We start from the raw sequence: 19,910 nt of genomic DNA, 5'->3' as shown, positions 1-19,910 counted from the left end.
TGGGGAGTTGTAGACTGCAAAACGCTGCCGTTTTGGGCTCAGTAAATGGCAAACGGGAAGTGTTTTAAGCACCACGATACCACAGGTAGAGTGTTCATAACCCAACGGCTGATCGACCAATCCAGCCACTATATTCAGCTCCGCCGCAGGCGACGGCGTCGCAGCCACCGCTCTCCGGTCAGTCCTCCACCACGTCCAGCTGGCAGCCGAGAAATCCGGCCACCGAGCCGAGGAGATCCGAGTGGTGGCGGTGAGCAAGACGAAGCCGGCTGCCGTCCTCCGGCAAGTTTACGACGCCGGCCACCGCTGCTTCGGCGAGAATTACGTCTAGGAAATCGTCAAGAAAGCTCCTCAGGTATTTTGTGCTCTGAGCTCAGTTTTTGTATTTCAAAGAATTGAAATTTTGTTTTTGAAGTTTTGATCTGTAAAAATTTGTGATTATTGGGTTTGGTGTTTTGCAGCTTCCAGAAGATATAGAGTGACATTTCATTGGGAATTTGCAAAGCAATAAAGTAAAGCCACTTTTAAGTATGATTCATTTTTTTATATATATATCAAACTCTGTATTATTAGTTGTTATTGATTATTTAGAATCATAAAAATTTAAGCTTTGTTGATTAAGCATTGTTGTTTTGAGTAAATGAATGCAACACAATCTTCTTGTGTGAAATTTTACAGCTGCTGTGCCCAATCTTGCAATGGTGGAGAGTGTGGATGATGAGAAGGTAAACATTAAACACTTGGCTTTCTTACTGAAAGGGCTAGTGTATTTAGAGATGTCAAGAATGCGTTTTGTGATTAGTAGTCGAGATTATACATGTGAGTTTAACGTTTTGTGAATAAATTATTGAGGTTTCTTATTGCCTGGTGCCCTTTTTGTGTATTAATGAAGTTCGGGTTAAATGTGTGATTGTTGGGCAGTTAAAGTGGTGGTCTTTGTAAAGTGTCATGAATGTGGTGGTTTTTGTGATTTGTGGGCAGTTAAAGTGGTGATTTTCTTGCAAATCCTTGTTCTTTTTATTTAAGTTGTTTGATTGGTGTTTAAGTTCATGCTAAATATTTTGCAGATTGCAAACCGTCTTAATACGGTTGTTTCTAGCATTGGGAGAAAGCCTTTGAAGGTCTTGCTCCAAGTGATTACTAGTGGAGAAGAATGTAAGTTAACTAGGTTTGAGCTACAACTTTCACAGATATGACCTCCCACAATTTTTATGTGTTGAAGGGTTTTTATTTATATGTCTTACAGATAAATATAGGTCATTTAAGTTCCTGGTGTGTAAGTTTGGACGTATGTTAGTTATTGGTTCTTTATGTCTTCTCCCGCAATTTTTATGTGTTGAAGGGTTTTCATTTATATGCCTTACAGATGAATGTAGGTCATTTGTGTTCATGGTGTGTAAGTTTGGATGTATGTTAGTTATTGGTTCTTTATGTGTTTGGTGTTTGAGTTTGGATTGCACATCTAAACTCATCTTTAGATTGAAGGATTAGTGATGGAAGAAATAAAGATTAACTCCAACTGTATCTAATATAAGTGAAGTAGATGGATTATTGGATTAGTTATAAGGAGTGAATATCCCGCAATTTTATGGGGATCGGAAAGAGTTGTTCCACGGAACAATCCAATTTCTTTCTTTTAACTTGGAGGAACAGAGATATTAGCCTTCATTTCTTTCTTCCGTCTAGTTATAGTTATAATAACTAGTCTTATTATAGACATCAAATGCGGACATATATCTGCTACATGGAAAATTGTTGCAGCAAAATCTGGTGTTGAGCCCTCTGAATGTGTTGAGCTTGTGAAGCATGTGAGTTTGGATTGTCCAAATCTTGAACTTTGTGGTCTGATGACCATTGGTATGTTGGATTATTCATCTACACTAGAAAAATTTAAGGTAATAGTTTGATAACGTATATATATAATTCTCCATGATTTTAGTCCCCTGAGTGGTGGTGATACTTCAATCATACTGTTTGTTTTTAGACATTAGCGAACTGCAGAGCGGAGGTCTGCAAGGCACTTGGAATTCCAGAAGATAAATGTGAGCTATCAATGGGCATGTATGCGGACTTTGAGCAAGCTGTAAGAGCTAATCCATGGCTGATCTTAGTGTGTATATGGTTATAATGTGTATCTTTGTAGTTGAAGACTTATGTGTAAAATTTACCGGAAACCTTACGTTTGGGCCAAGAGAATATCCAAAGAAATAATCGGCTTAGCTTGATATACTTAGATTATTTACTCTTGTAAACCCATGCAAGTATGCAATGTATTTGACATTTTGACAAAAATGTAGACAGTTTTGTGTGCCTTTTGAATGCCGAGATACATAATTTTTGTATTCACTTGCTTATTTCTTGGCTCTGACATAACTCTAGATTTCCCAAAATATATGCCTAAATCTGTGAAATGTTGTATTTAGCTAAAATCATTGATTTTTTTTTGTTCAAATCTTGGGGGCCTGAATACATAATTTTTGTATTCACTTGCTCATATAACTTTATATATCCCAAATTTATGCCTAAATCAGTGTAAATTTCCTAAAATGTGTATTCTATCGAAATAAGAATTCTAATTTCTCATCAATTCCTTAAATTTTGCTCAATACGACCAATAATCTGTAAAACGTACGCATGAGGTACTACCATGGAAAGATAAATTATTATAATTTTCGCTTAATTGAGGCAATAATTTCATCAAAGGAAGAGTAACATTTTCCATATATATAATAACATAAGAAAACACTCACCCCATGAACAAATAGAACCCAAAAACACAGATATGATTCGTTTGCTATCTTCCCTAGTGTTTAGAACTTTCTTGTTTTTGTTGATGTTGATATGGATAGTGAAAGGGCGTGATCTTGATCTCTTTGGCCATACACAACGTGTTGGTCCACCCATGGTTTTCGATGTGATACGTTATGGAGCAATTCAAGGAGGAATTATAGATAACAGCCAGGTAATTCTATGCGTTGTAAAATATTTTTGAGTTTTGCTTTACTATGTAAAACTATTATATCGAGTTAAATCCAAGAGTGACTGGCCTTGAGAAAGATTTAGATTTTAGAGCATCTCTAATATTCTCATTATTAATTCATACAGGCATTTTTGAAAGCATGGAGTGAAGCATGTAAATGGGAAGGAAGAGCAAGGCTTGTGATTCCTGCCGGAACATTCAAGTTATTCCCAGTTGAATTCTCAGGTCCATGCAAGGGTCACATTGCCTTTATAATTAGGGGAACTTTGCTTGCTTATACTAGTCCCTCAGCATTGAATTCTGAAAATTGGATAACCTTTAGGAACGTCGAAGGGCTGACCGTAGCTGGAGGTGGTATGCTGGATGGCCAAGGAGCCTCGGTTTGGCATCGTAACGATTGCAATACTAATACCGGATGCAAAGCCCTCCCAACGGTAAGTTCTTGCTATACGTAAAACGTATTACAATTTACGTTCATGACGATTTTGATATGTATATATTACTTTACTCACTTGCATCTTTGTCATATGTATTCGTTACTCACTTGCATCCTTACAATACTGAGAAGTTTCCTGTTGTTTCTCATTTATTACTACGATAGTATATTATGAACATTGAATGCTATGCATCAGAATAGTGTAATTTTTTAGATTTTTTTTTTCAATCAACTAGAAACGCCATGCCCCTGATGAGACAGGGAGTGGTGGGCAGATTGAAAGAAGTGGGTGTTAATTTGGAGTTAATTTACTATACATCAATATGTTACATCTCACATTCAACAGTTGACAATGGATATTATTTTTCTGACCCCACTCACAAAACAATATCGACCGTTGGATGTAGGATGTATATCATACATTGATGTATACTAGAATTTTCCGTTAATTTGTCGTGAGTTTGTTGTTTTAAAAAAAAATTAATGCAAATATATTCATTTTTGTGAGTATGATGACTCATTGCATAACTGTTTTCATATATAGTTTTCATAAATAGTTAGCGGTACTTTTTATATGATCAAATGAGATCACATTGTAACATTGATTTTCTTGTGATAATCAGTCGATGACTTTCAACTTCGTCACAAATGCAAGCGTTCATCACTTGAGATCTGTCAACAGTCAAAATAGTCATTTCAAGGTTTTTGGATGCCAAAAGATAGACTTCAGAAACATAAGAATCACTGCCCCTGCAGAAAGTCCCAACACTGACGGCATAAAAATAGGAAATTCATACCGCATTAGAATTAGACATAGTATTATTCAGACCGGCGATGACTGTATAGCAATTCTGTCGGGAAATCGAAAAATCCACATATCTAATGTCTTTTGTGGTCCTGGACATGGCATAAGTATCGGAAGTCTTGGAGGGCATGCTTATACTGAATATGATGTTGAAGGAATTTTTGTGAAAAATAGTGTTTTCAAAAACACTGATAATGGTTTGAGAATCAAAACTTGGGCTCGAGATTCTCCAAGACCCTTGAAGGCTTCAAATATCGTGTATGAAAACATTAACATGATTGATGTTATGTATCCCATCATCATCGATCAACAATACTGTCCGCACAATCAATGCGATCAACAGGTAATATATAAATTTAAGCCATTTTCTTTTGGAATGAAAACGTACTGGGTTTAACATTTCTTGTTCATTATAGGCTTCTTCTTCGTCAGATGTGCAAATCAGTGATGTTACATTCAGAAACATATGGGGAACATCGTCCTCCCAAGAAGCAGTGACTCTTAAATGTAGCAAAAGCAAGCCATGCAAGAATATAGTGATGGAGAATATCAAGCTACCTCATAATGGTTCAAAGGGAGATGCCACTTCTGTATGCGATAATGTCATTGGCAACTCTTATGGCTCGCACAATGTCCCTCCTTCTTGCATATAAATAATTAGTGCCATCTATTCCTTATTATTTATAAGTTTCATGAATTAATTAGATAGTGATAGTGTTATCATTATTTAGTCTCAATTGTTGGTTGCTTCGCCGGGTAAAAATGCATGAAAACACTGTAATTTGATGCTTTCTTTTATGCATAAATAAGTTTGTATCATTACGTCCGTGTTCCTACTAGGCATTATAGTAGCTAGTGTTTATACTGGTTTTTATCCGAAAGTACACCGTAATTAATTATCGATATAGTAAAAGAACGATAGATGATCGGTCATAAATGGGAATAACCCTGCAGATCAAAATTAGTTACTTGCCAAAAAAGAAAACCAAGAATCTATGGTTAAGGTCAAATTTACTTCTGTGGAAGGCTATAATCTCAGGCAGTCAGCCTAGGAACCTCTATTCATCGTTATGTGTTTGTCATGGATTGAGACTTGACATTCCTACACAAAACTCTCTTGTTACCATGTACGCAAAGTGTGCCCATATGGATAAAAATCGTGCTGTTTAATAAAATGATTGACGTCAAGAATCCCATTATCATCGATCAACAATATTGAACGAAGAGACCATGCAAACAACAGGTAAATATATTGGTTTAATCCATTTTCTTTTACTATGGAAAGTAAGTTTTAATTGATAAAACAAGCTAGGTTTTAACAACTCTTTTTGTTCATTGTAGACTTCTTCATCAAATGTGCAAATCAGCAATGTTACATTCAGAAACATATCTGGAACCTCGTCTTCCCAAGAGGCAGTGACTCTGAGATGCAGCAAAAAAAAGCCATGCAAGAATATAGTGATGGAAAATATCAAGCTACCTTATAATGGTCCTAAAGGACGAGCTGCCATTTCCGTATGTGATAATGTCATTGGCAACTCTTATGGCTCGCACATCCCTCCGTCTTGCATAAATTAGTGCATTCTAATCTTTACATATTCATAAGTTTCTTGACCTAGTTTTAGTGTCTTAAGTTCTTCGATTGGCTCAATTTCTATTGTGCCAGTTGAAAAATGCATGGAAGAATGTAATTTGATGCTTCATTCAATTTTACGTATTACGTAATAAGTTGGAATAATCAGTTCTTTGATAGACTAGCTATATCTTGTACCGTAAATTAGACGATCTAGAGAAACATCATAACGCCATTAACAAACCGATCGATGGAGTGAATGAGAATAAACCATGCAAAACCAAAATCTACATCTTCATCATTTCTGTGCTAGATAAGATAACTAGTCACAATTGGGGTTCTATACTGACACGAGTTATGAACAAGCTAACAACCTCTTTCTTAAACCCTCTAAAACCCCAGACTCAACCCACAGCAACTGCCACCTCTACTACCAGAGCTTTCAACGCTATCATCAACCGTCTCTCATCTCAACACTCACACCATGAAGTCCTCGCTACATATTCCTCTATGCTCAAAGCCCACATTGCTCCAGATACCCACACCTTCCCTAATCTACTCAAAGCTTGCACCTCACTTAACCTCTCTGGTTACGGCGTCTCGTTTCATCAGTGCATTCTGGTTAATGGGTTTTCTTCAGATGCTTATATTGCCTCTTCATTGATTAACTTCTACGCGAAATTCGGTTACGTCGAGAGTGCGCGGAAGGTGTTCGACGCAATGCTGGAGAGAAATGTTGTTCCTTGGACTTCGATTATCGGATGTTATTCGCGTGGTGGAAGTGTTGGAGTTGCGTTTGGTATGTTTGGTGAGATGAGGCGTGAGGGAGTTCAACCCAGTTCAGTTACTCTGCTCAGCTTGCTGTCTGGAGCATCGGGACTTGCCCATGTTCAGTGTTTGCATGGTTGTGCTGTGGTGTATGGTTTTGAGTCTGATATGTCTTTGATGAACTCAATGTTGAATGTGTATTGTAAATGTGGGAGAGTTGAAGATGGTAGAGACTTGTTTGAGTGTATGAATCGAAGAGACGCTGTTTCATGGAACTCACTGATTTCAGGTTATGCACAATGTGGAGATACAAGAGAAGTGTTCCAGCTATTATGTAAGATGAGGGTTGAAGGATTGGAACCTGATAAACAGACTTATGCGTCTGCCGTGTCTGTGGCTGCGACACAGAGTGATCTTAGATTGGGGAAGTCTGTGCATGGGCAGATTTTAAGAGCAGGATTTGAAATGGATTCCCATGTTGAAACGGCGCTTATTGTTATGTACTTGAAGTGCAGGAATATTGATCTTGCGTTTCGGATATTTGAGAGAACAATGCATAAGGATGTGGTTTTGTGGACAGCTATGATTTCAGGGCTTGCGCAAAATGATTTTGCAGACAGGGCTATACTGATTTTTGGTCAGATGTTGGAATCGAGAACAGAACCGTCTAGTGCCACCATAGCTAGTGCACTGGCAGCTTGTGCACATCTGGGATCTTTTGAGCTAGGAACCTCTATTCACTGTTATGTGTTAAGGCATAGAATGAGACTTGACATTCCTGCCCAAAACTCCCTCATTACCATGTATGCAAAGTGTGCATGTTTGGATCAAAGTCGCAGTGTTTTCCAAAGTATGAGCAATAGAGATTTGGTTTCTTGGAATGCTATAGTTGCTGGATATGCTCAAAATGGTCATCTATGCGAAGCTCTGGCTCTTTTCTCTGAGATGAGGGCAACTCTTCAGAAGCCTGATTCATTAACTGTGGTCTCCCTTCTCCAAGCTTGTGCTTCTAATGGGGCTCTCAATCAAGGAAAGTGGATCCATAGCGTTACTATTAGAAGTTGGCTCAGACCGTGTATCTTGGTAGACACAGCTCTAGTTGACATGTACTCAAAATGCGGTGACTTGGATAGAGCTCACAAGTGCTTTTTTCAGATGTCTAACCCGGATTTGGTGTCGTGGAGCACTATTATCTCTGGTTATGGTTGTCATGGAAAAGCAGATACTGCATTAGAGTTGTATGCAGAGCTTCTGCAGACCGGAATCAAACCAAATCATGTCATTTTCCTCTCGATTCTTTCAGCTTGTAGTCATAATGGTCTTGTCGACAAGGGTTTGAGCATATACCAGTCAATGACTGGTGATTTTGGTATTGCACCAAGCCTTGAACATCGAGCTTGCATTGTCGATCTTCTCAGTCGAGCTGGAAGGGTGGAAGAGGCATATGATTTCTACAGGAGGGTGTTTGCCGAGCCTGCAGTTGATGTATTGGGCATACTTCTTGATGCATGTCGAACCAAGGGCAATGTGGTTCTCGGGGACGTTATTGCAGGAGAAATTTTGAGGCTGAGACCTGTGGAAGCTGGAAATTACGTGCAATTGGCACATACCTTTGCTTCAATGAACAGATGGGATGGCGTTGGTGAAGCATGGAACCAAATGAAGTCTCTTGGCTTGAAAAAGCTCCCTGGTTGGAGTTTTATCGAATTACATGGGACTATAACTACATTCTATACAGATCACAATTCAAATCCTCAAATTGATGATATACTGTCACTATTGAATTTTTTGAGCAATGAAATGAGGAAATCAAGCGTCCGCAGTTGGGATGGCGTTGGATAAGTAGTTAAGTACTTGGGACTCAACAGTTAATACTTAGTTATGACCATTTTCTGTAGGTAACCTAATAATGATTGAATTCACATCCTCGTCTGGCCTAGAAATTACGCAAACTGTGAAAATTCAGGAACAAGTTGCTAGTTATTCAGTTGGGCAGCATTCTACAACGAAAGTTTGAATATCAGCTAAAAGATTTGAACCAATACACCATCTTCGATCCTGCCAAAAGTGATGCAACTAAATGTACATAAAAGTTGTACAACAAATGGCCAAGAGGAGAAGATGACCATGACTTCACTAATTCATCGTGTATAGAATGCAGCAAGCATAAAGTTAAGTATCCCATTAAATCTTACTTGAAGGCCTGGCTACTGTCCTAATTCAACATGTCTAAATGCCACAAGAAGAGTGCCATTGACATCACAGGTTGAAGACCCTACATTATGTCTCTGACAAGTGACGACTCATCATCTTTGCAGAAGTTGAACAGCAGCACGACCTCCTTAGCGTATTCAGTATCAAAATCTGTTGTATGAGTATGTGTGATTTATGTAAATCTCTCGTGGGCATTATTATCTACCCAGATTGTAATCCCGATGAGCTACCAGTTAGCGACCACTAAGAAGCTGAGACTTAGATCATGGTGATGGTTTTAACAATGCTGCTGTGTCAAATTGACCAACAACTCCCTCACTCAGAAGGCGCATGGCAGCACCTTTGGAGAATTTCCTTGCGAATAAAAAACAGGGAACAGCGGTTGAATTTATACGACACCATTCAGTTCGGAATTCTGTCTCATAGTATACATGGTTGATCTCCTGTTGAAATAGGCAGTATGTCAAAACAATAGCAGGAAGGGAAATAGTTAAGAGAAAAAGAGTTGTGATCTGTTAAGCTCTATAAAGAAACCACTTCTGATGCTAATGAGAATCCAAACTAATAACTGGAGTACAGAGTCAATTTATTTACCTTTATTTCCCTTATCTTTTGAGGGGCAGCATTGGCATGGTTGAAAGTCATAGGATGCCAGCCTTTACTCTCCGTTTTATTTGGAGAGATGTTCCACAATGTATAGGTTAGTGTTCTTCGCTCAAGTTCACCATCAAGCTCATTCATCTACAAAAACATACATAGAACACATGAGAACAAGGAGTTTATAAATTAGTAACTAGTGAGCTTGGGGGCAGATAATTCACAAAAAGCAACAATGAAAAAGTGTTTGATTGGCCATAGGGAAATAAGAAATGGGAGGAATACAAGGATGCCTTAAAGCAAAACTCTAATATTTTAAGACATTCAGCTATGACAGCTTACCGCCAGCAGTGTCTGCACATAGTGTTCGTCTGGGATACAGTTGTGCTGTTTCTGAAGTTTCTGCAGTAGGTATTTAAGCCAAAATCAATTGCTTAAAAAGAGATAAATGAACTCATAGCTATTAAGGAGGAAGGAGATGTCATCCTTTTCCAGTTTCTAACCAATACACACAGTTAAATATAATACAAGGTCAGAATCTGAAGCAATTAACACTTACAAGATTCAGCTTCCCCTTTCGAGTGTCAACAGGTGGGCGACGCTGCAAAGAGGCAGTAAAGTTATTAATACGCTGATAGAAACAAATTAAAGGACTATATGGTCCCATTATCAATGACTCTTAAAAGAACTGAGCGTTTTAAAACAGTCGATGCATGATCCAAACCCAATATATAAAGTAAAAGGTAAAGGAAATATATAACTTGAACAAAGCATATGCTTGACAAATTGACCATAATATCACACACTCACCATAACCAAAAAAAAAAACAAATAAACATAGAAAGTCAAGCATTCAATGCATATTACATACCCTGCAGAACTTCTTGAATACTGGAAGTATAACTTCATCATCCACAAGGACTTCTGCGTGTCTCCGAATCAACGCAATCCACTGAGATTAAACAATCAAATTTCAGTCAGGTACAAATGATGATGACATTTCACATAGTACTAATACAGTATTACTATATAAAAATCCTTATCAACCAGATAAATAATCATAAGAAGATAACAACAAGGATAATATCTGAGCAAGTGAAGCATTATTGAAGAATTTTGCACCGACATAAACAACAAAAATTTTGGCTCTGTAAACTAGATGTAAGAGATTCTGGCCTTTGACCAATGATAACAAATGATAATATGATCATTACATTACTATCCTTTCACACAAAAATTTAAATAGATGTAAAACTAAAGAAACAAGTAAATCAAGGATAAAGATAAGGAAATGCTACCTGTGATCCTTTCCGCCATTTCTTTTTTGGTAATATGGGTGACATTTTTGGATTGTAGCGGCCCTCCTTTACATCCAAGAAGCTACAACAGAAACATGCTTCAGAAACAGTCAAAAGTCTAACGTATGAGATACAAGAGTAAAAGTTTCTGATTTCGTATTAACAGTGCTGGTCATCTCAGAAATGAAAGCTCTATCTACCTGTCCACAATACTCTTCGGAGAAGCCATCAGGTAATTGTATATGAAGCTGAAGTTATACAAAGGAACACAGCTGCAGCAATGAAAGTAAGATGCTTATACCATCATACAATCATCTTTTGCATAAGAAAAACGCTCTAGTCCTATAACCTACTTCAGATTTTCTAGCCAAGTCCACACATAACCTAATAATAATTCTAAAACATTTATTAACCTATCAGAGAGGAGAACAAATCGTTGATTTGCTGGATCCTCGAGAGCTGTCGCAAACAGCAACCTCTCCGCTTCAACCATGCTCGATTCTCCCCATCCCACCTGCAATACATGAACACCAAGATTACATTCAATGTAAGCGCATCAACTATGGCAAACAGATTCATGCCGAACTCCGCCAGCTTTAAAATGTATTTCAAAATTTCTATATTTAGCCTATAATTTTCATATTACTCCTTATCCCAACAGAAATGGAAACTTCATACTAAAAGTGATAAAACGTTTCAGTAACTACCTGTATGCTATCCGGTAGTTGACGGCCGTGAAAGAAACGAGACCTGGTGGTTGATTCGTCGAACACAAAACCAGGCGCCGAGTGAATATAGATTGAAAAATTCAAAGCGCCACCAGCATTCTGCAAAAACCAAACGGAATATTCCATCACTCCCTCCGTCTCACTAAACCTAACCGCCAATTGAAATTGCAGAAATTCAAAGCTAAAAAAAAAAGAGCTGAACCTCGAACCTCGAAGAAGCTCTCCCACAGAAAATCGAGCGGGAGGTCACGGCGCGCGAGGAACAGGAAGGCGATCTTGGCCGGGCCGGCGAAGCCGACGCTGTGGCGAGCGATACGAGATCTCGCGCGAGATAATGAGGAGGAAGAAGGAGAGTAAATGTCCGGCTGGGAGTGAAGCCTGTACAGCGCCAAGACGCAGAGCGCGACGGCTAACACGATCAGAAGCTTCCAGCTGCGGCGGATGACGTAGCGCGGTGTGATCGGCGGTGGCTTCCTCGTCCCCGTCACCATCGTCCGTCGCGGCGGTCTGATTAAAAACCGGAAATCGGACGGAGTCTAGTGATTTAGGACCTCAAATTGAAGAGCGAGAAAATGAGAAGAGAGAGAGAGAGTGAGGGTTTGAAATTCAGAGAAAGCATTTGGAAAATTGAAATGGAAGGACTCGGAGTCTTGGTGTAGAGAGAAAGAAAGAATGAAAGAGGGGGGAGGAGTGAGGTGGACTGTTTTAGGGAGAGACAAAACCGGCGTCGTTTGGACTTGGGTTAATAAAGGCCGTACAGGTGGCAGGTTATGGTGAGAATTTAGGTTAAGCACTGGTGGGGTCCCACTGGATTCTTCCTCTTTAATAAAACGGCACCGTGTCCGCAAACCATGGCGTCACTACTTCGTTTTCTTCCCCTTTAATAAAGGAGGGAAGGAGTGGGACCCACGATGGTACGAGATGGGCTGGGGGGAGCTAAAGCAAATTGGGCTAATGCGGTCGAGGCCTGGTGGGCCTCAATGGATTTAGCTGCCCACCTTCAAAAAAAAAACAGCGCAAAAAGGGGAAGGGGTTGCAGGAGGCACGTGGCATGATTTACTGGTTATAGTCGTAGCGGAGACCACCAGATCCGGCTACGTATTTCGTGTGTAAGAAAATACGAGTATATAATCACAAGTGGAATCATACAATGGCTGCGTATACGTATTATCAATCCCTTACATGAAAGAGCTGAGCACAGTTTTGAAGTACTGTGGATCAGCTGTATATAAAGGCAGGTTACTTCAGAGCTGCTGCTACATGAAGTAATCCAGACTCGGAAGCTCACAACAGACGACAACAATGGCGTTTGGCTATCGGATAGCTGCCTTGACGTTTTGACGGTCCAAGATGACATTAAGGATTTTTCCAGGGACGAAAATCCTCTTTTTGATTGACACCCCATCAAGATATTTGGAGAGCTTTTCATCTTTGGATGCCAGTAGGAATGCGTCCTCCTCCGAACAGGTCTTTTCAACCTCGACTGTGCCCCTCGTCTTGCCGTTGATTTGAACTGGTAGCAATATAGTAGATTCCTCCAAGTAAGCAGGATTCACCTGCATTAAGAACATACAAGGATTATCAACATGGGTTGCCAAGAACATGCATGTCCCTACATTTGGCTTGACAGACAGTGAGTGAGAGATTTCACCTTCGGAAAAGGCTCATATGCCAATGATGTCGAGTGTCCCAACCTACACCAAAGCTCCTCAGCCATATGAGGTGCATACGGCGCAAGCAATAGCACAAATGCTTCGATAATCACTCTGGGATGTTTCTTCCACTGGAAAACAAACAAGTACAGTCAGTAAACGTGTCATGATTTACTATTTCTAAAAAATAGAAATGAACATTGTTTTTTGAGACAGCCAAGGCCAAAATACTTGGATAACTTAGAGACTCTTAGATGAGTTAGATCATTGGATACTGGAAAAGCTATGGACCTTATACGCCACATTGATGAACTCCATCATTGCAGAAATTCCAGTATTAAATCTTGTAGCTTCTATTTCTTCTGTAACCTGCATTGGAATATAAACAGAATACAATATAAAACATTAAACACAATAAACTCATTACACCAAAATGTTAAGGTGCACACTCCTGATTTAAATAATCTGGTAAGCAAGATAGGACCTTGGCAATGCACTTATGTAGAGAACGAAGTTGCTCCATAGTAGGATCCTCATCAGTCACTACTGTTCCCTCTTTGACTGTACCATCAGATAATGGTGAACCAACAACTAGCCTCCAGGCTCTTCCCAAAAACCGATGAACACCTTCAATACCACTTGTATTCCATTGTTTTGAGTCTCTAGAAAAAAAAATTATCGATGAAAAATATATGTAAGCATCATAACTTCGAAGATACTCTTTAATAATAGAAATATATACATACATTTATCTAAAAAACGTACAAACGAAATTACCTTAATGGCCCCATGAACATTTCATATAAGCGGAGTGAATCTGCCCCATACTCAGAAACAACATCATCAGGATTGACAACATTTCCCCTACTCTTACTCATTTTATGAGAACGTGCAATAAGAGAGATCTCAGGATTGTTTTTCAGTACAAAAGAATCTCCAGATTTAATCACCTAGAAAATGAAAACTGATCTTGTCAGGAGAAAGGTTAAAGAGGAAATGTAATGTGAATCTCAAACTAATATTAATTTTTTCTCTGACCATTTCTAAAGAATCAAAACAGGGTCAATATAGGAGAATAAACTAGCTGAAAGCTGCAGAAGATACCTTCTCCTCTGGTATTACTTCTTGCTGAAGCTCGGTCGATGTATCAGAGTCTGCAGAGACATAATTCCCATCAGAGTCCTTGTAAGCGATATATTGAACCTGCCAATCAGAGTGTTAGAAACATGTATTGGAAATGCTGACTTCTATAACCAGAAACAACTATACTTACTTCTCCAAGAATAATGCCCTGATTTATGACACAATTGAAGGGTTCTTTGGTGGAGACAACACCGATGTCATAGAGAACCTGACATAGAAAATGTTCAAAAACTACTTGAGCAAAGATGGCAATCAGCAGACAAAGTAACCGGCCTTCTTGTTTTAGACTTTGAGTGCATTATCAACTATATGTTACAAATTATCTCTCATGTGTAATCATCCCTCAATCACTCACAAACCTTCTCATGGTTCATGAGGTTGGGCTGAAGAGACTACTACTTGGAATGCAATGTTTAAACTAACTTGTGAGTTATAGACTCATTCGATATGCATATATCTGAATTACTGATGCAGAGCAGATCCATAATACAAATCCAAATTTCAGGGCACTCCTAAGTAGCTCATCATATACTACATGTGCGGACGCACAATACAAGACTCCAACAAGAATGACCACTGAATAGATTTTCACATATGAGCTTTATAAGATGCAATTATTACGGAAAAGGTACACTTTCGCATCTTAAACCTTGTCTAAATCCCAAAATCAAAAATTATAAGTCACACACCTTGTGCCAGAATCTTGCATAAAGTAAGTGGAGAACAGCATGTTCAGCACCACCTACATATACATCAACTGGGCTCCAATACCTGCGGATCAAAAGAAGTTTTAAAAGACATATATGAAATGGAGAGCTTCAGTTAATACTACAACTCTAATCATCTCTTACAAGTTTTCTTTTTCTATAGAGAATTTAAATTAAAGCATTTTCCAGAAATTTTTTCTTACATTTCTTTTGTCTTGTCCACCAATAGCTTTGAATTATTTGGGTCCATGAATCTCAAATAGTACCTGAGCATGATTGAGAACAATCAAAACCAAAATAAATTTTCCGAAACTTCAATCTGCATTAACTAACATGATTGAAGTATAGAAGGTTATGTATAACGGAATACCAGCACGAACCAGCCCACTGCGGCATGGTGCTTGTCTCGCGTTTAGCAGGTTTTCCAGACAAAGGGTCTTTAGTTTTGACCTGAAAATAAGTTCCAACAGTGTGTGTGTATATAAATAGAGGCAACAAAATCATTCACACACTCGCAAGAATAAATTTTGCATTCACCAGAGACCAAAGAATTAGAAATTTTAAGTTGCATGTATGACGAAGAGTAGGAAGAGAGCAATTGACAAAGGGAAAACATACCCAAGAAACTGCTTTTGCTAGCGGTGGTTCTCCTGATCCAGTGGGAGAAAAATCATCCAATTCTGGAAGGGTTAGGGGCAGTTCGGTTTCACTAATGGGAACAGCCTCATCACTATCATCCGAAAAAACTACTGGAATAGGTTCTCCCCAATACCTTTGCCTAGCAAAAAGCCAATCCCTCAACTTATAATTTACCTGATAAAACACAATTTCAAGCCAGGAACTTGGTCATTAACATATTCATAAAGAAATTAGGCATAACCCAAGTGTCTGATTACAGGTTTCAAAGGTTCTGAAAGAAAATACCTTTTTCTTCCCATTTCCAGTTTTCTCAGCCCATTCAATGACTTTGAAAGCAGCTTTTTTGCTAGATAGGTTATTAATATCCAGCCCCATTGTTGTGTTTGATGAATTTATAACATTGCCTTCACCTGAATAGGCCTTTGCAGAACCACTGAGCTCTTGATCTTGCGGCATCACAACCCAACGGATTGGAATATCATATTTTGAAGCAAAGTCATAGTCGCGAGTATCATGAGCAGGTACAGCCATTATTGCTCCCGTTCCATAACTGTGTCGTAATAAAGATATGTGTTATTTCTCAAGAAAAAAAAAAGTCATTTGTTAAAGACGAAATGATGAACACATAATATCCCATTTCAAATACCATACAAGGTCGATGTGAGTCCAGTAAGCATGATTCCTCCCTAAAGAAAGAAAGAAATAAGCACCAAACCAGACAAACCTGCCCAAGACATAGTCCGCAACCCAAATAGGGATGGCTTTTCCATTAACCGGATTTCTAGCAAAGCAACCACTGAACACCCCAGTCTTTTCCTTCTGAAGCTCAGTCCTCTCAAGGTCGCTCTTTCTTGAGGCAACATCTATGTACTCCTCCACCTGTGCTCAATATTGTTGGCTGTCTTATTACCATCATAAGAAACCTTTGAGAAAAGCGAGCAAGAAACAATTGAACGTACACTTTCTCTCTGGGCCGTTGCTACTAAGGATGACAACAAGGGATGCTCCGGTGCGATGACCAAATATCTAGACACAAATAAAAAGCCAAAAATTTAATTAAACCTTCCAGGACATCTAAAGTTAAAACTTCTACAAATACTTCTTTTTCTAAAGTATGAACTTTGTTCGATAAGAATATAGTCAGAATGTGATATAGTGTTTGATTATTACGTTGCTCCAAAGATGGTGTCCGGTCTGGTAGTATAGATTGTAATCTTTATGTCTCTCTCTTGGCCATCACTGCTAAGGACAGAAAATTCCATCTCAGCACCTTCTGACTTCCCTATCCAGTTTCTTTGCATCTCCTTTATACTCTCAGGCCAATCAAGATCATCTAAATCTTCAAGCAGGCGATCAGCATATACCGTAATCTTGAGCATCCATTGCTTCATTGGCTGCTCGGTAATAAACAATGACACTGTAAAATTATAAAACCATTCAAAAATGGAATTAAGATAAGGAGATTATAACTTCCTAAAGAAATAAAAAGCACTTTGTCTTGTTTGTACCTTTCTTATAACTGGATGACCTCCACGCTCGCTCAGACCATCTATCACTTCTTCATTTGCCAAGACCGTACCAAGAGCAGGGCACCAATTAACTGGCACTTCAGCCTGATTGCCTTATATGTAAATTATCAGATCTGTTTTATGGTGGAAATTAAGATAAACTATTGCATATAATATCTGTTTTCTACCTGATATGCCAAGCCTCTCTTTAATAGCTGAAGAAAAATCCATTGGGTCCATTTATAATATTCTGGTTCTGTTGTTGAAATTTCACGGTCCCAGTCATATGAGAACCCTAATGATTTAAGCTGCAAAGAAATTACAAAATGTTAATATAAGGACAAAATTAATACAATCCACCAAAATCAAGAGAGTAGCAAGCAATCCAACGTGGATACATGTTCATATTTTAATCCTTTCAAAAGTTCAAAACATGCCTAAACTTGGAGCTTGATGACATATAGGGCCAGAACAACCTTTAAATCATCAAACATTATGCTAATGACTACCTACTTAATCGGCCTATGAGCCACTACAACTGTCAAAATTATATTACATGGAACCTTGACTATAACTTTCAGTATATATACAGTGGTGTGTAGATTATCCTAAATCACAATTTAAGTTTTTCATTACTAATTACTAAATCCGTCATGCATGCAGCTATAGAATGGACATTACATGACCTGGGAACGAAAGCGGTCAATATTCTTCAAAGTTGTGATCTTTGGGTGGGTTCCTGTCTGATCCAATACACACAAGACAACCAATCAATTAGCACAAGCTCAAACCAGCAGAAGACATCCAAACAGTAGTGAGCCATATAAAAGCACTGAAAAACAAACCTCAATCGCATACTGCTCCGCTGGCAATCCAAATGCATCCCACCCCATCGGGTGTAACACATTGTACCCCTGCATCCGTTTAAGTCTAGCAAGAATGTCTGTTGCAGTATATCCAAGCGGATGACCGACATGTAACCCCGCTCCACTGCAGTAATCCATCAAACAAACCAAAAATGTCTCAGTCCACAGTCCAACTGGATCCTCAACCTTTTCACTATCTTTATCAAGTTACTTGCACAAAGTAAATCCCTATTCGTTTTCAAAAAGTGAATTCCACTATTAAAGATTGCAATGTACCTCATGTTTTCGTTATGCTTAACTAATACAACCTTGTTATCAAATCCATATCCTTCCATCCAAAACACCTTAAATTCCTAGGCCTTGTACCAACCACAAACACATGACAAACATCTCACTTATCCCTAATTCATCAACAACAACTTTTAACAGCAATCATTGTCACTTCAACAAATTCAAATGCAACAAAAATCAAACTTGACCAACTGGGTCTACACATTATCCGAATTTCAGAACTACCCAACTTCTCAAACTATCATCTTCACATCAAAGATTCAAACTTTCACACATTCAACTCTTCAAACACAAATTCCAAATTCTGGGTCATCAAATTAAGCTAAAATTAAACAGAAACCTGGGATAAGGGAACATATCGAGCACATAGAACTTGGGCTTTGACATGTCAACTTCATCCGGAGTTCGAAAAGTCTTGTCTTCGTCCCAATACCGCTGCCATTTGGGCTCTATCTCATGAAACGGATAAGCCCTCTGCTTCGGCTTGTGCTCAACGACGTCGTTTGGCTCATTGGCAGCTGAGGCTGTGATCGAAACGCGGCGTTTGAAGCTGTGGTAGTGAAGTCTGGGGCAGATAGTGAGGAGTGGGCGTGAAGTGAAGGTTAGGCGAGGTTGGAGTTGGAGACCCAGTTGGGTATGAGTAGAGCTCATTGTTCTCGCATGAGCTCAAGAAGAAGAAGCAGAAGACTGGATGAGATAAACTGTTGTTGGCGGGTTAACGTTTTCTTATTCTATCGATAAATCTTGAGGGCCAACATGGGTTGGGTCAGTTTCGGGTTGGATATGATCAGAAAATCGGCGTGCATTTTTACGTCTAGTTTAAACTGTTTAAATTAAAATAAATTAAATAAATATACGGTGAGTCTGAAATATTAATTATCTATAACCAGAATTCACTTTATCAAATAAGATGAGTGTGAAATTATATAAATAATCTTAAATTATAGGTTAGTTTTAGTTAATTTTTTAAGATTATTATAGTAGATGAAAAAATATATATATATTCATAAAAAAAATAGGAACCAGTTAGAGTTTTTTATCTCATACTCTCTCAATCCCACTATAGATATAACTACCTACTATTATGTAAAAACAATTTCACTCTTAAAATGAAAATAGTAGTAAAAACAGTTTTACACATGTAGAGCACGTGTCATAGACTAGTTTTCAACTACATAGCACGGAAGCTTGGTTGGACGACCGATTCCCGCTTTGGAAGCGGAAGCGGGAGCGGAAGCGCTCGGAAGCGCGGGGAAGCGCGACGGAAGCGCGATTCCGAAAAAGGTGGGTTTGGAAGCGCGGCGGAAGCGTTGGCTTCCAAATTGGAAGCGCGACGGAAGCGTTGGCTTCTAAATTGGAAGCTCGATGGAAGCGTTAGCTTCCACATTGGAAGCGCGGCGGAAGCATTGACTTCCAAATTGGAAGTGTGATTCCTTCTCTACCTCTATTTCATCAATCAATGTCTTGAGACTATTCTTGTCGTCTCATCTTCTTATTTATTCCGTTAAGCGGCTAAAGATGATCATCATCAATCAATCTAATATGTGTCAGAAATAAGGGGGAGAGATATCAGGAAAATCTAGATGAGAGAGATATAGAGAGAAGACAGAGAGTTGTGGACAGATATGAAAAAAAATCCATATGAGAAAGAGAGACAGAGGGAAGACGAACCTTTTTTTATTATCAATTTCATCTAAGTGATGTC

General features: G+C 38.7%; 5 protein-coding genes across 5 annotated transcripts; 3 read left to right on the top strand and 2 right to left on the bottom strand.

Annotated features, from left to right (window-relative positions):
• Positions 1-113: 113 nt before the first annotated feature.
• LOC126789465 (uncharacterized) lies at positions 114-12,058 on the top strand. The gene is made up of 7 exons (XM_050515617.1): positions 114-355; positions 462-528; positions 679-725; positions 1,068-1,155; positions 1,762-1,895; positions 1,985-2,083; positions 12,026-12,058. The coding sequence occupies exons 3-7, from the start codon at positions 699-701 to the stop codon at positions 12,056-12,058; spliced, it is 381 nt and encodes a 126-aa protein (XP_050371574.1). The 5' UTR covers positions 114-355; positions 462-528; positions 679-698.
• Positions 2,903-4,877, top strand: LOC126786650 (exopolygalacturonase-like). The gene is made up of 4 exons (XM_050512542.1): positions 2,903-2,962; positions 3,106-3,414; positions 4,040-4,564; positions 4,638-4,877. The coding sequence occupies exons 1-4, from the start codon at positions 2,903-2,905 to the stop codon at positions 4,872-4,874; spliced, it is 1,131 nt and encodes a 376-aa protein (XP_050368499.1). The 3' UTR covers positions 4,875-4,877.
• Positions 6,120-8,404, top strand: LOC126789383 (pentatricopeptide repeat-containing protein At4g04370). Its single transcript, XM_050515529.1, has one exon. It carries the CDS (start codon positions 6,152-6,154, stop codon positions 8,402-8,404), a length of 2,253 nt encoding a protein of 750 aa, XP_050371486.1. The 5' UTR covers positions 6,120-6,151.
• On the bottom strand, positions 8,712-12,086 carry LOC126786648 (glycosyltransferase BC10-like). The gene is made up of 10 exons (XM_050512540.1): positions 11,609-12,086; positions 11,379-11,498; positions 11,085-11,185; positions 10,872-10,943; positions 10,672-10,753; positions 10,245-10,325; positions 9,933-9,974; positions 9,716-9,775; positions 9,371-9,517; positions 8,712-9,219 (listed from the first exon to the last, which is right to left on the bottom strand). Exons 1-10 carry the CDS (start codon positions 11,888-11,890, stop codon positions 9,040-9,042), a joined length of 1,167 nt encoding a protein of 388 aa, XP_050368497.1. The 5' UTR covers positions 11,891-12,086; the 3' UTR covers positions 8,712-9,039.
• A 427-nt stretch (positions 12,087-12,513) lies between these two features.
• LOC126786640 (leucine--tRNA ligase, chloroplastic/mitochondrial) lies at positions 12,514-18,886 on the bottom strand. Its single transcript, XM_050512526.1, has 20 exons — positions 18,546-18,886; positions 17,894-18,038; positions 17,735-17,791; positions 17,237-17,356; positions 17,049-17,153; positions 16,711-16,934; positions 16,500-16,566; positions 16,265-16,419; positions 15,826-16,090; positions 15,520-15,714; positions 15,272-15,351; positions 15,105-15,167; positions 14,884-14,965; positions 14,325-14,402; positions 14,156-14,254; positions 13,829-14,001; positions 13,536-13,713; positions 13,343-13,420; positions 13,051-13,182; positions 12,514-12,955 (listed from the first exon to the last, which is right to left on the bottom strand). Exons 1-20 carry the CDS (start codon positions 18,854-18,856, stop codon positions 12,713-12,715), a joined length of 2,850 nt encoding a protein of 949 aa, XP_050368483.1. The 5' UTR covers positions 18,857-18,886; the 3' UTR covers positions 12,514-12,712.
• Positions 18,887-19,910: the final 1,024 nt, after the last annotated feature.

The sequence above is a fragment of the Argentina anserina genome, chromosome 3 (genome assembly GCF_933775445.1).
Source record: "Argentina anserina chromosome 3, drPotAnse1.1, whole genome shotgun sequence".
In the NCBI taxonomy this organism is placed as follows: Eukaryota; Viridiplantae; Streptophyta; class Magnoliopsida; order Rosales; family Rosaceae; genus Argentina; species Argentina anserina.
This window is presented reverse-complemented; position numbering and strand designations above follow the sequence as displayed.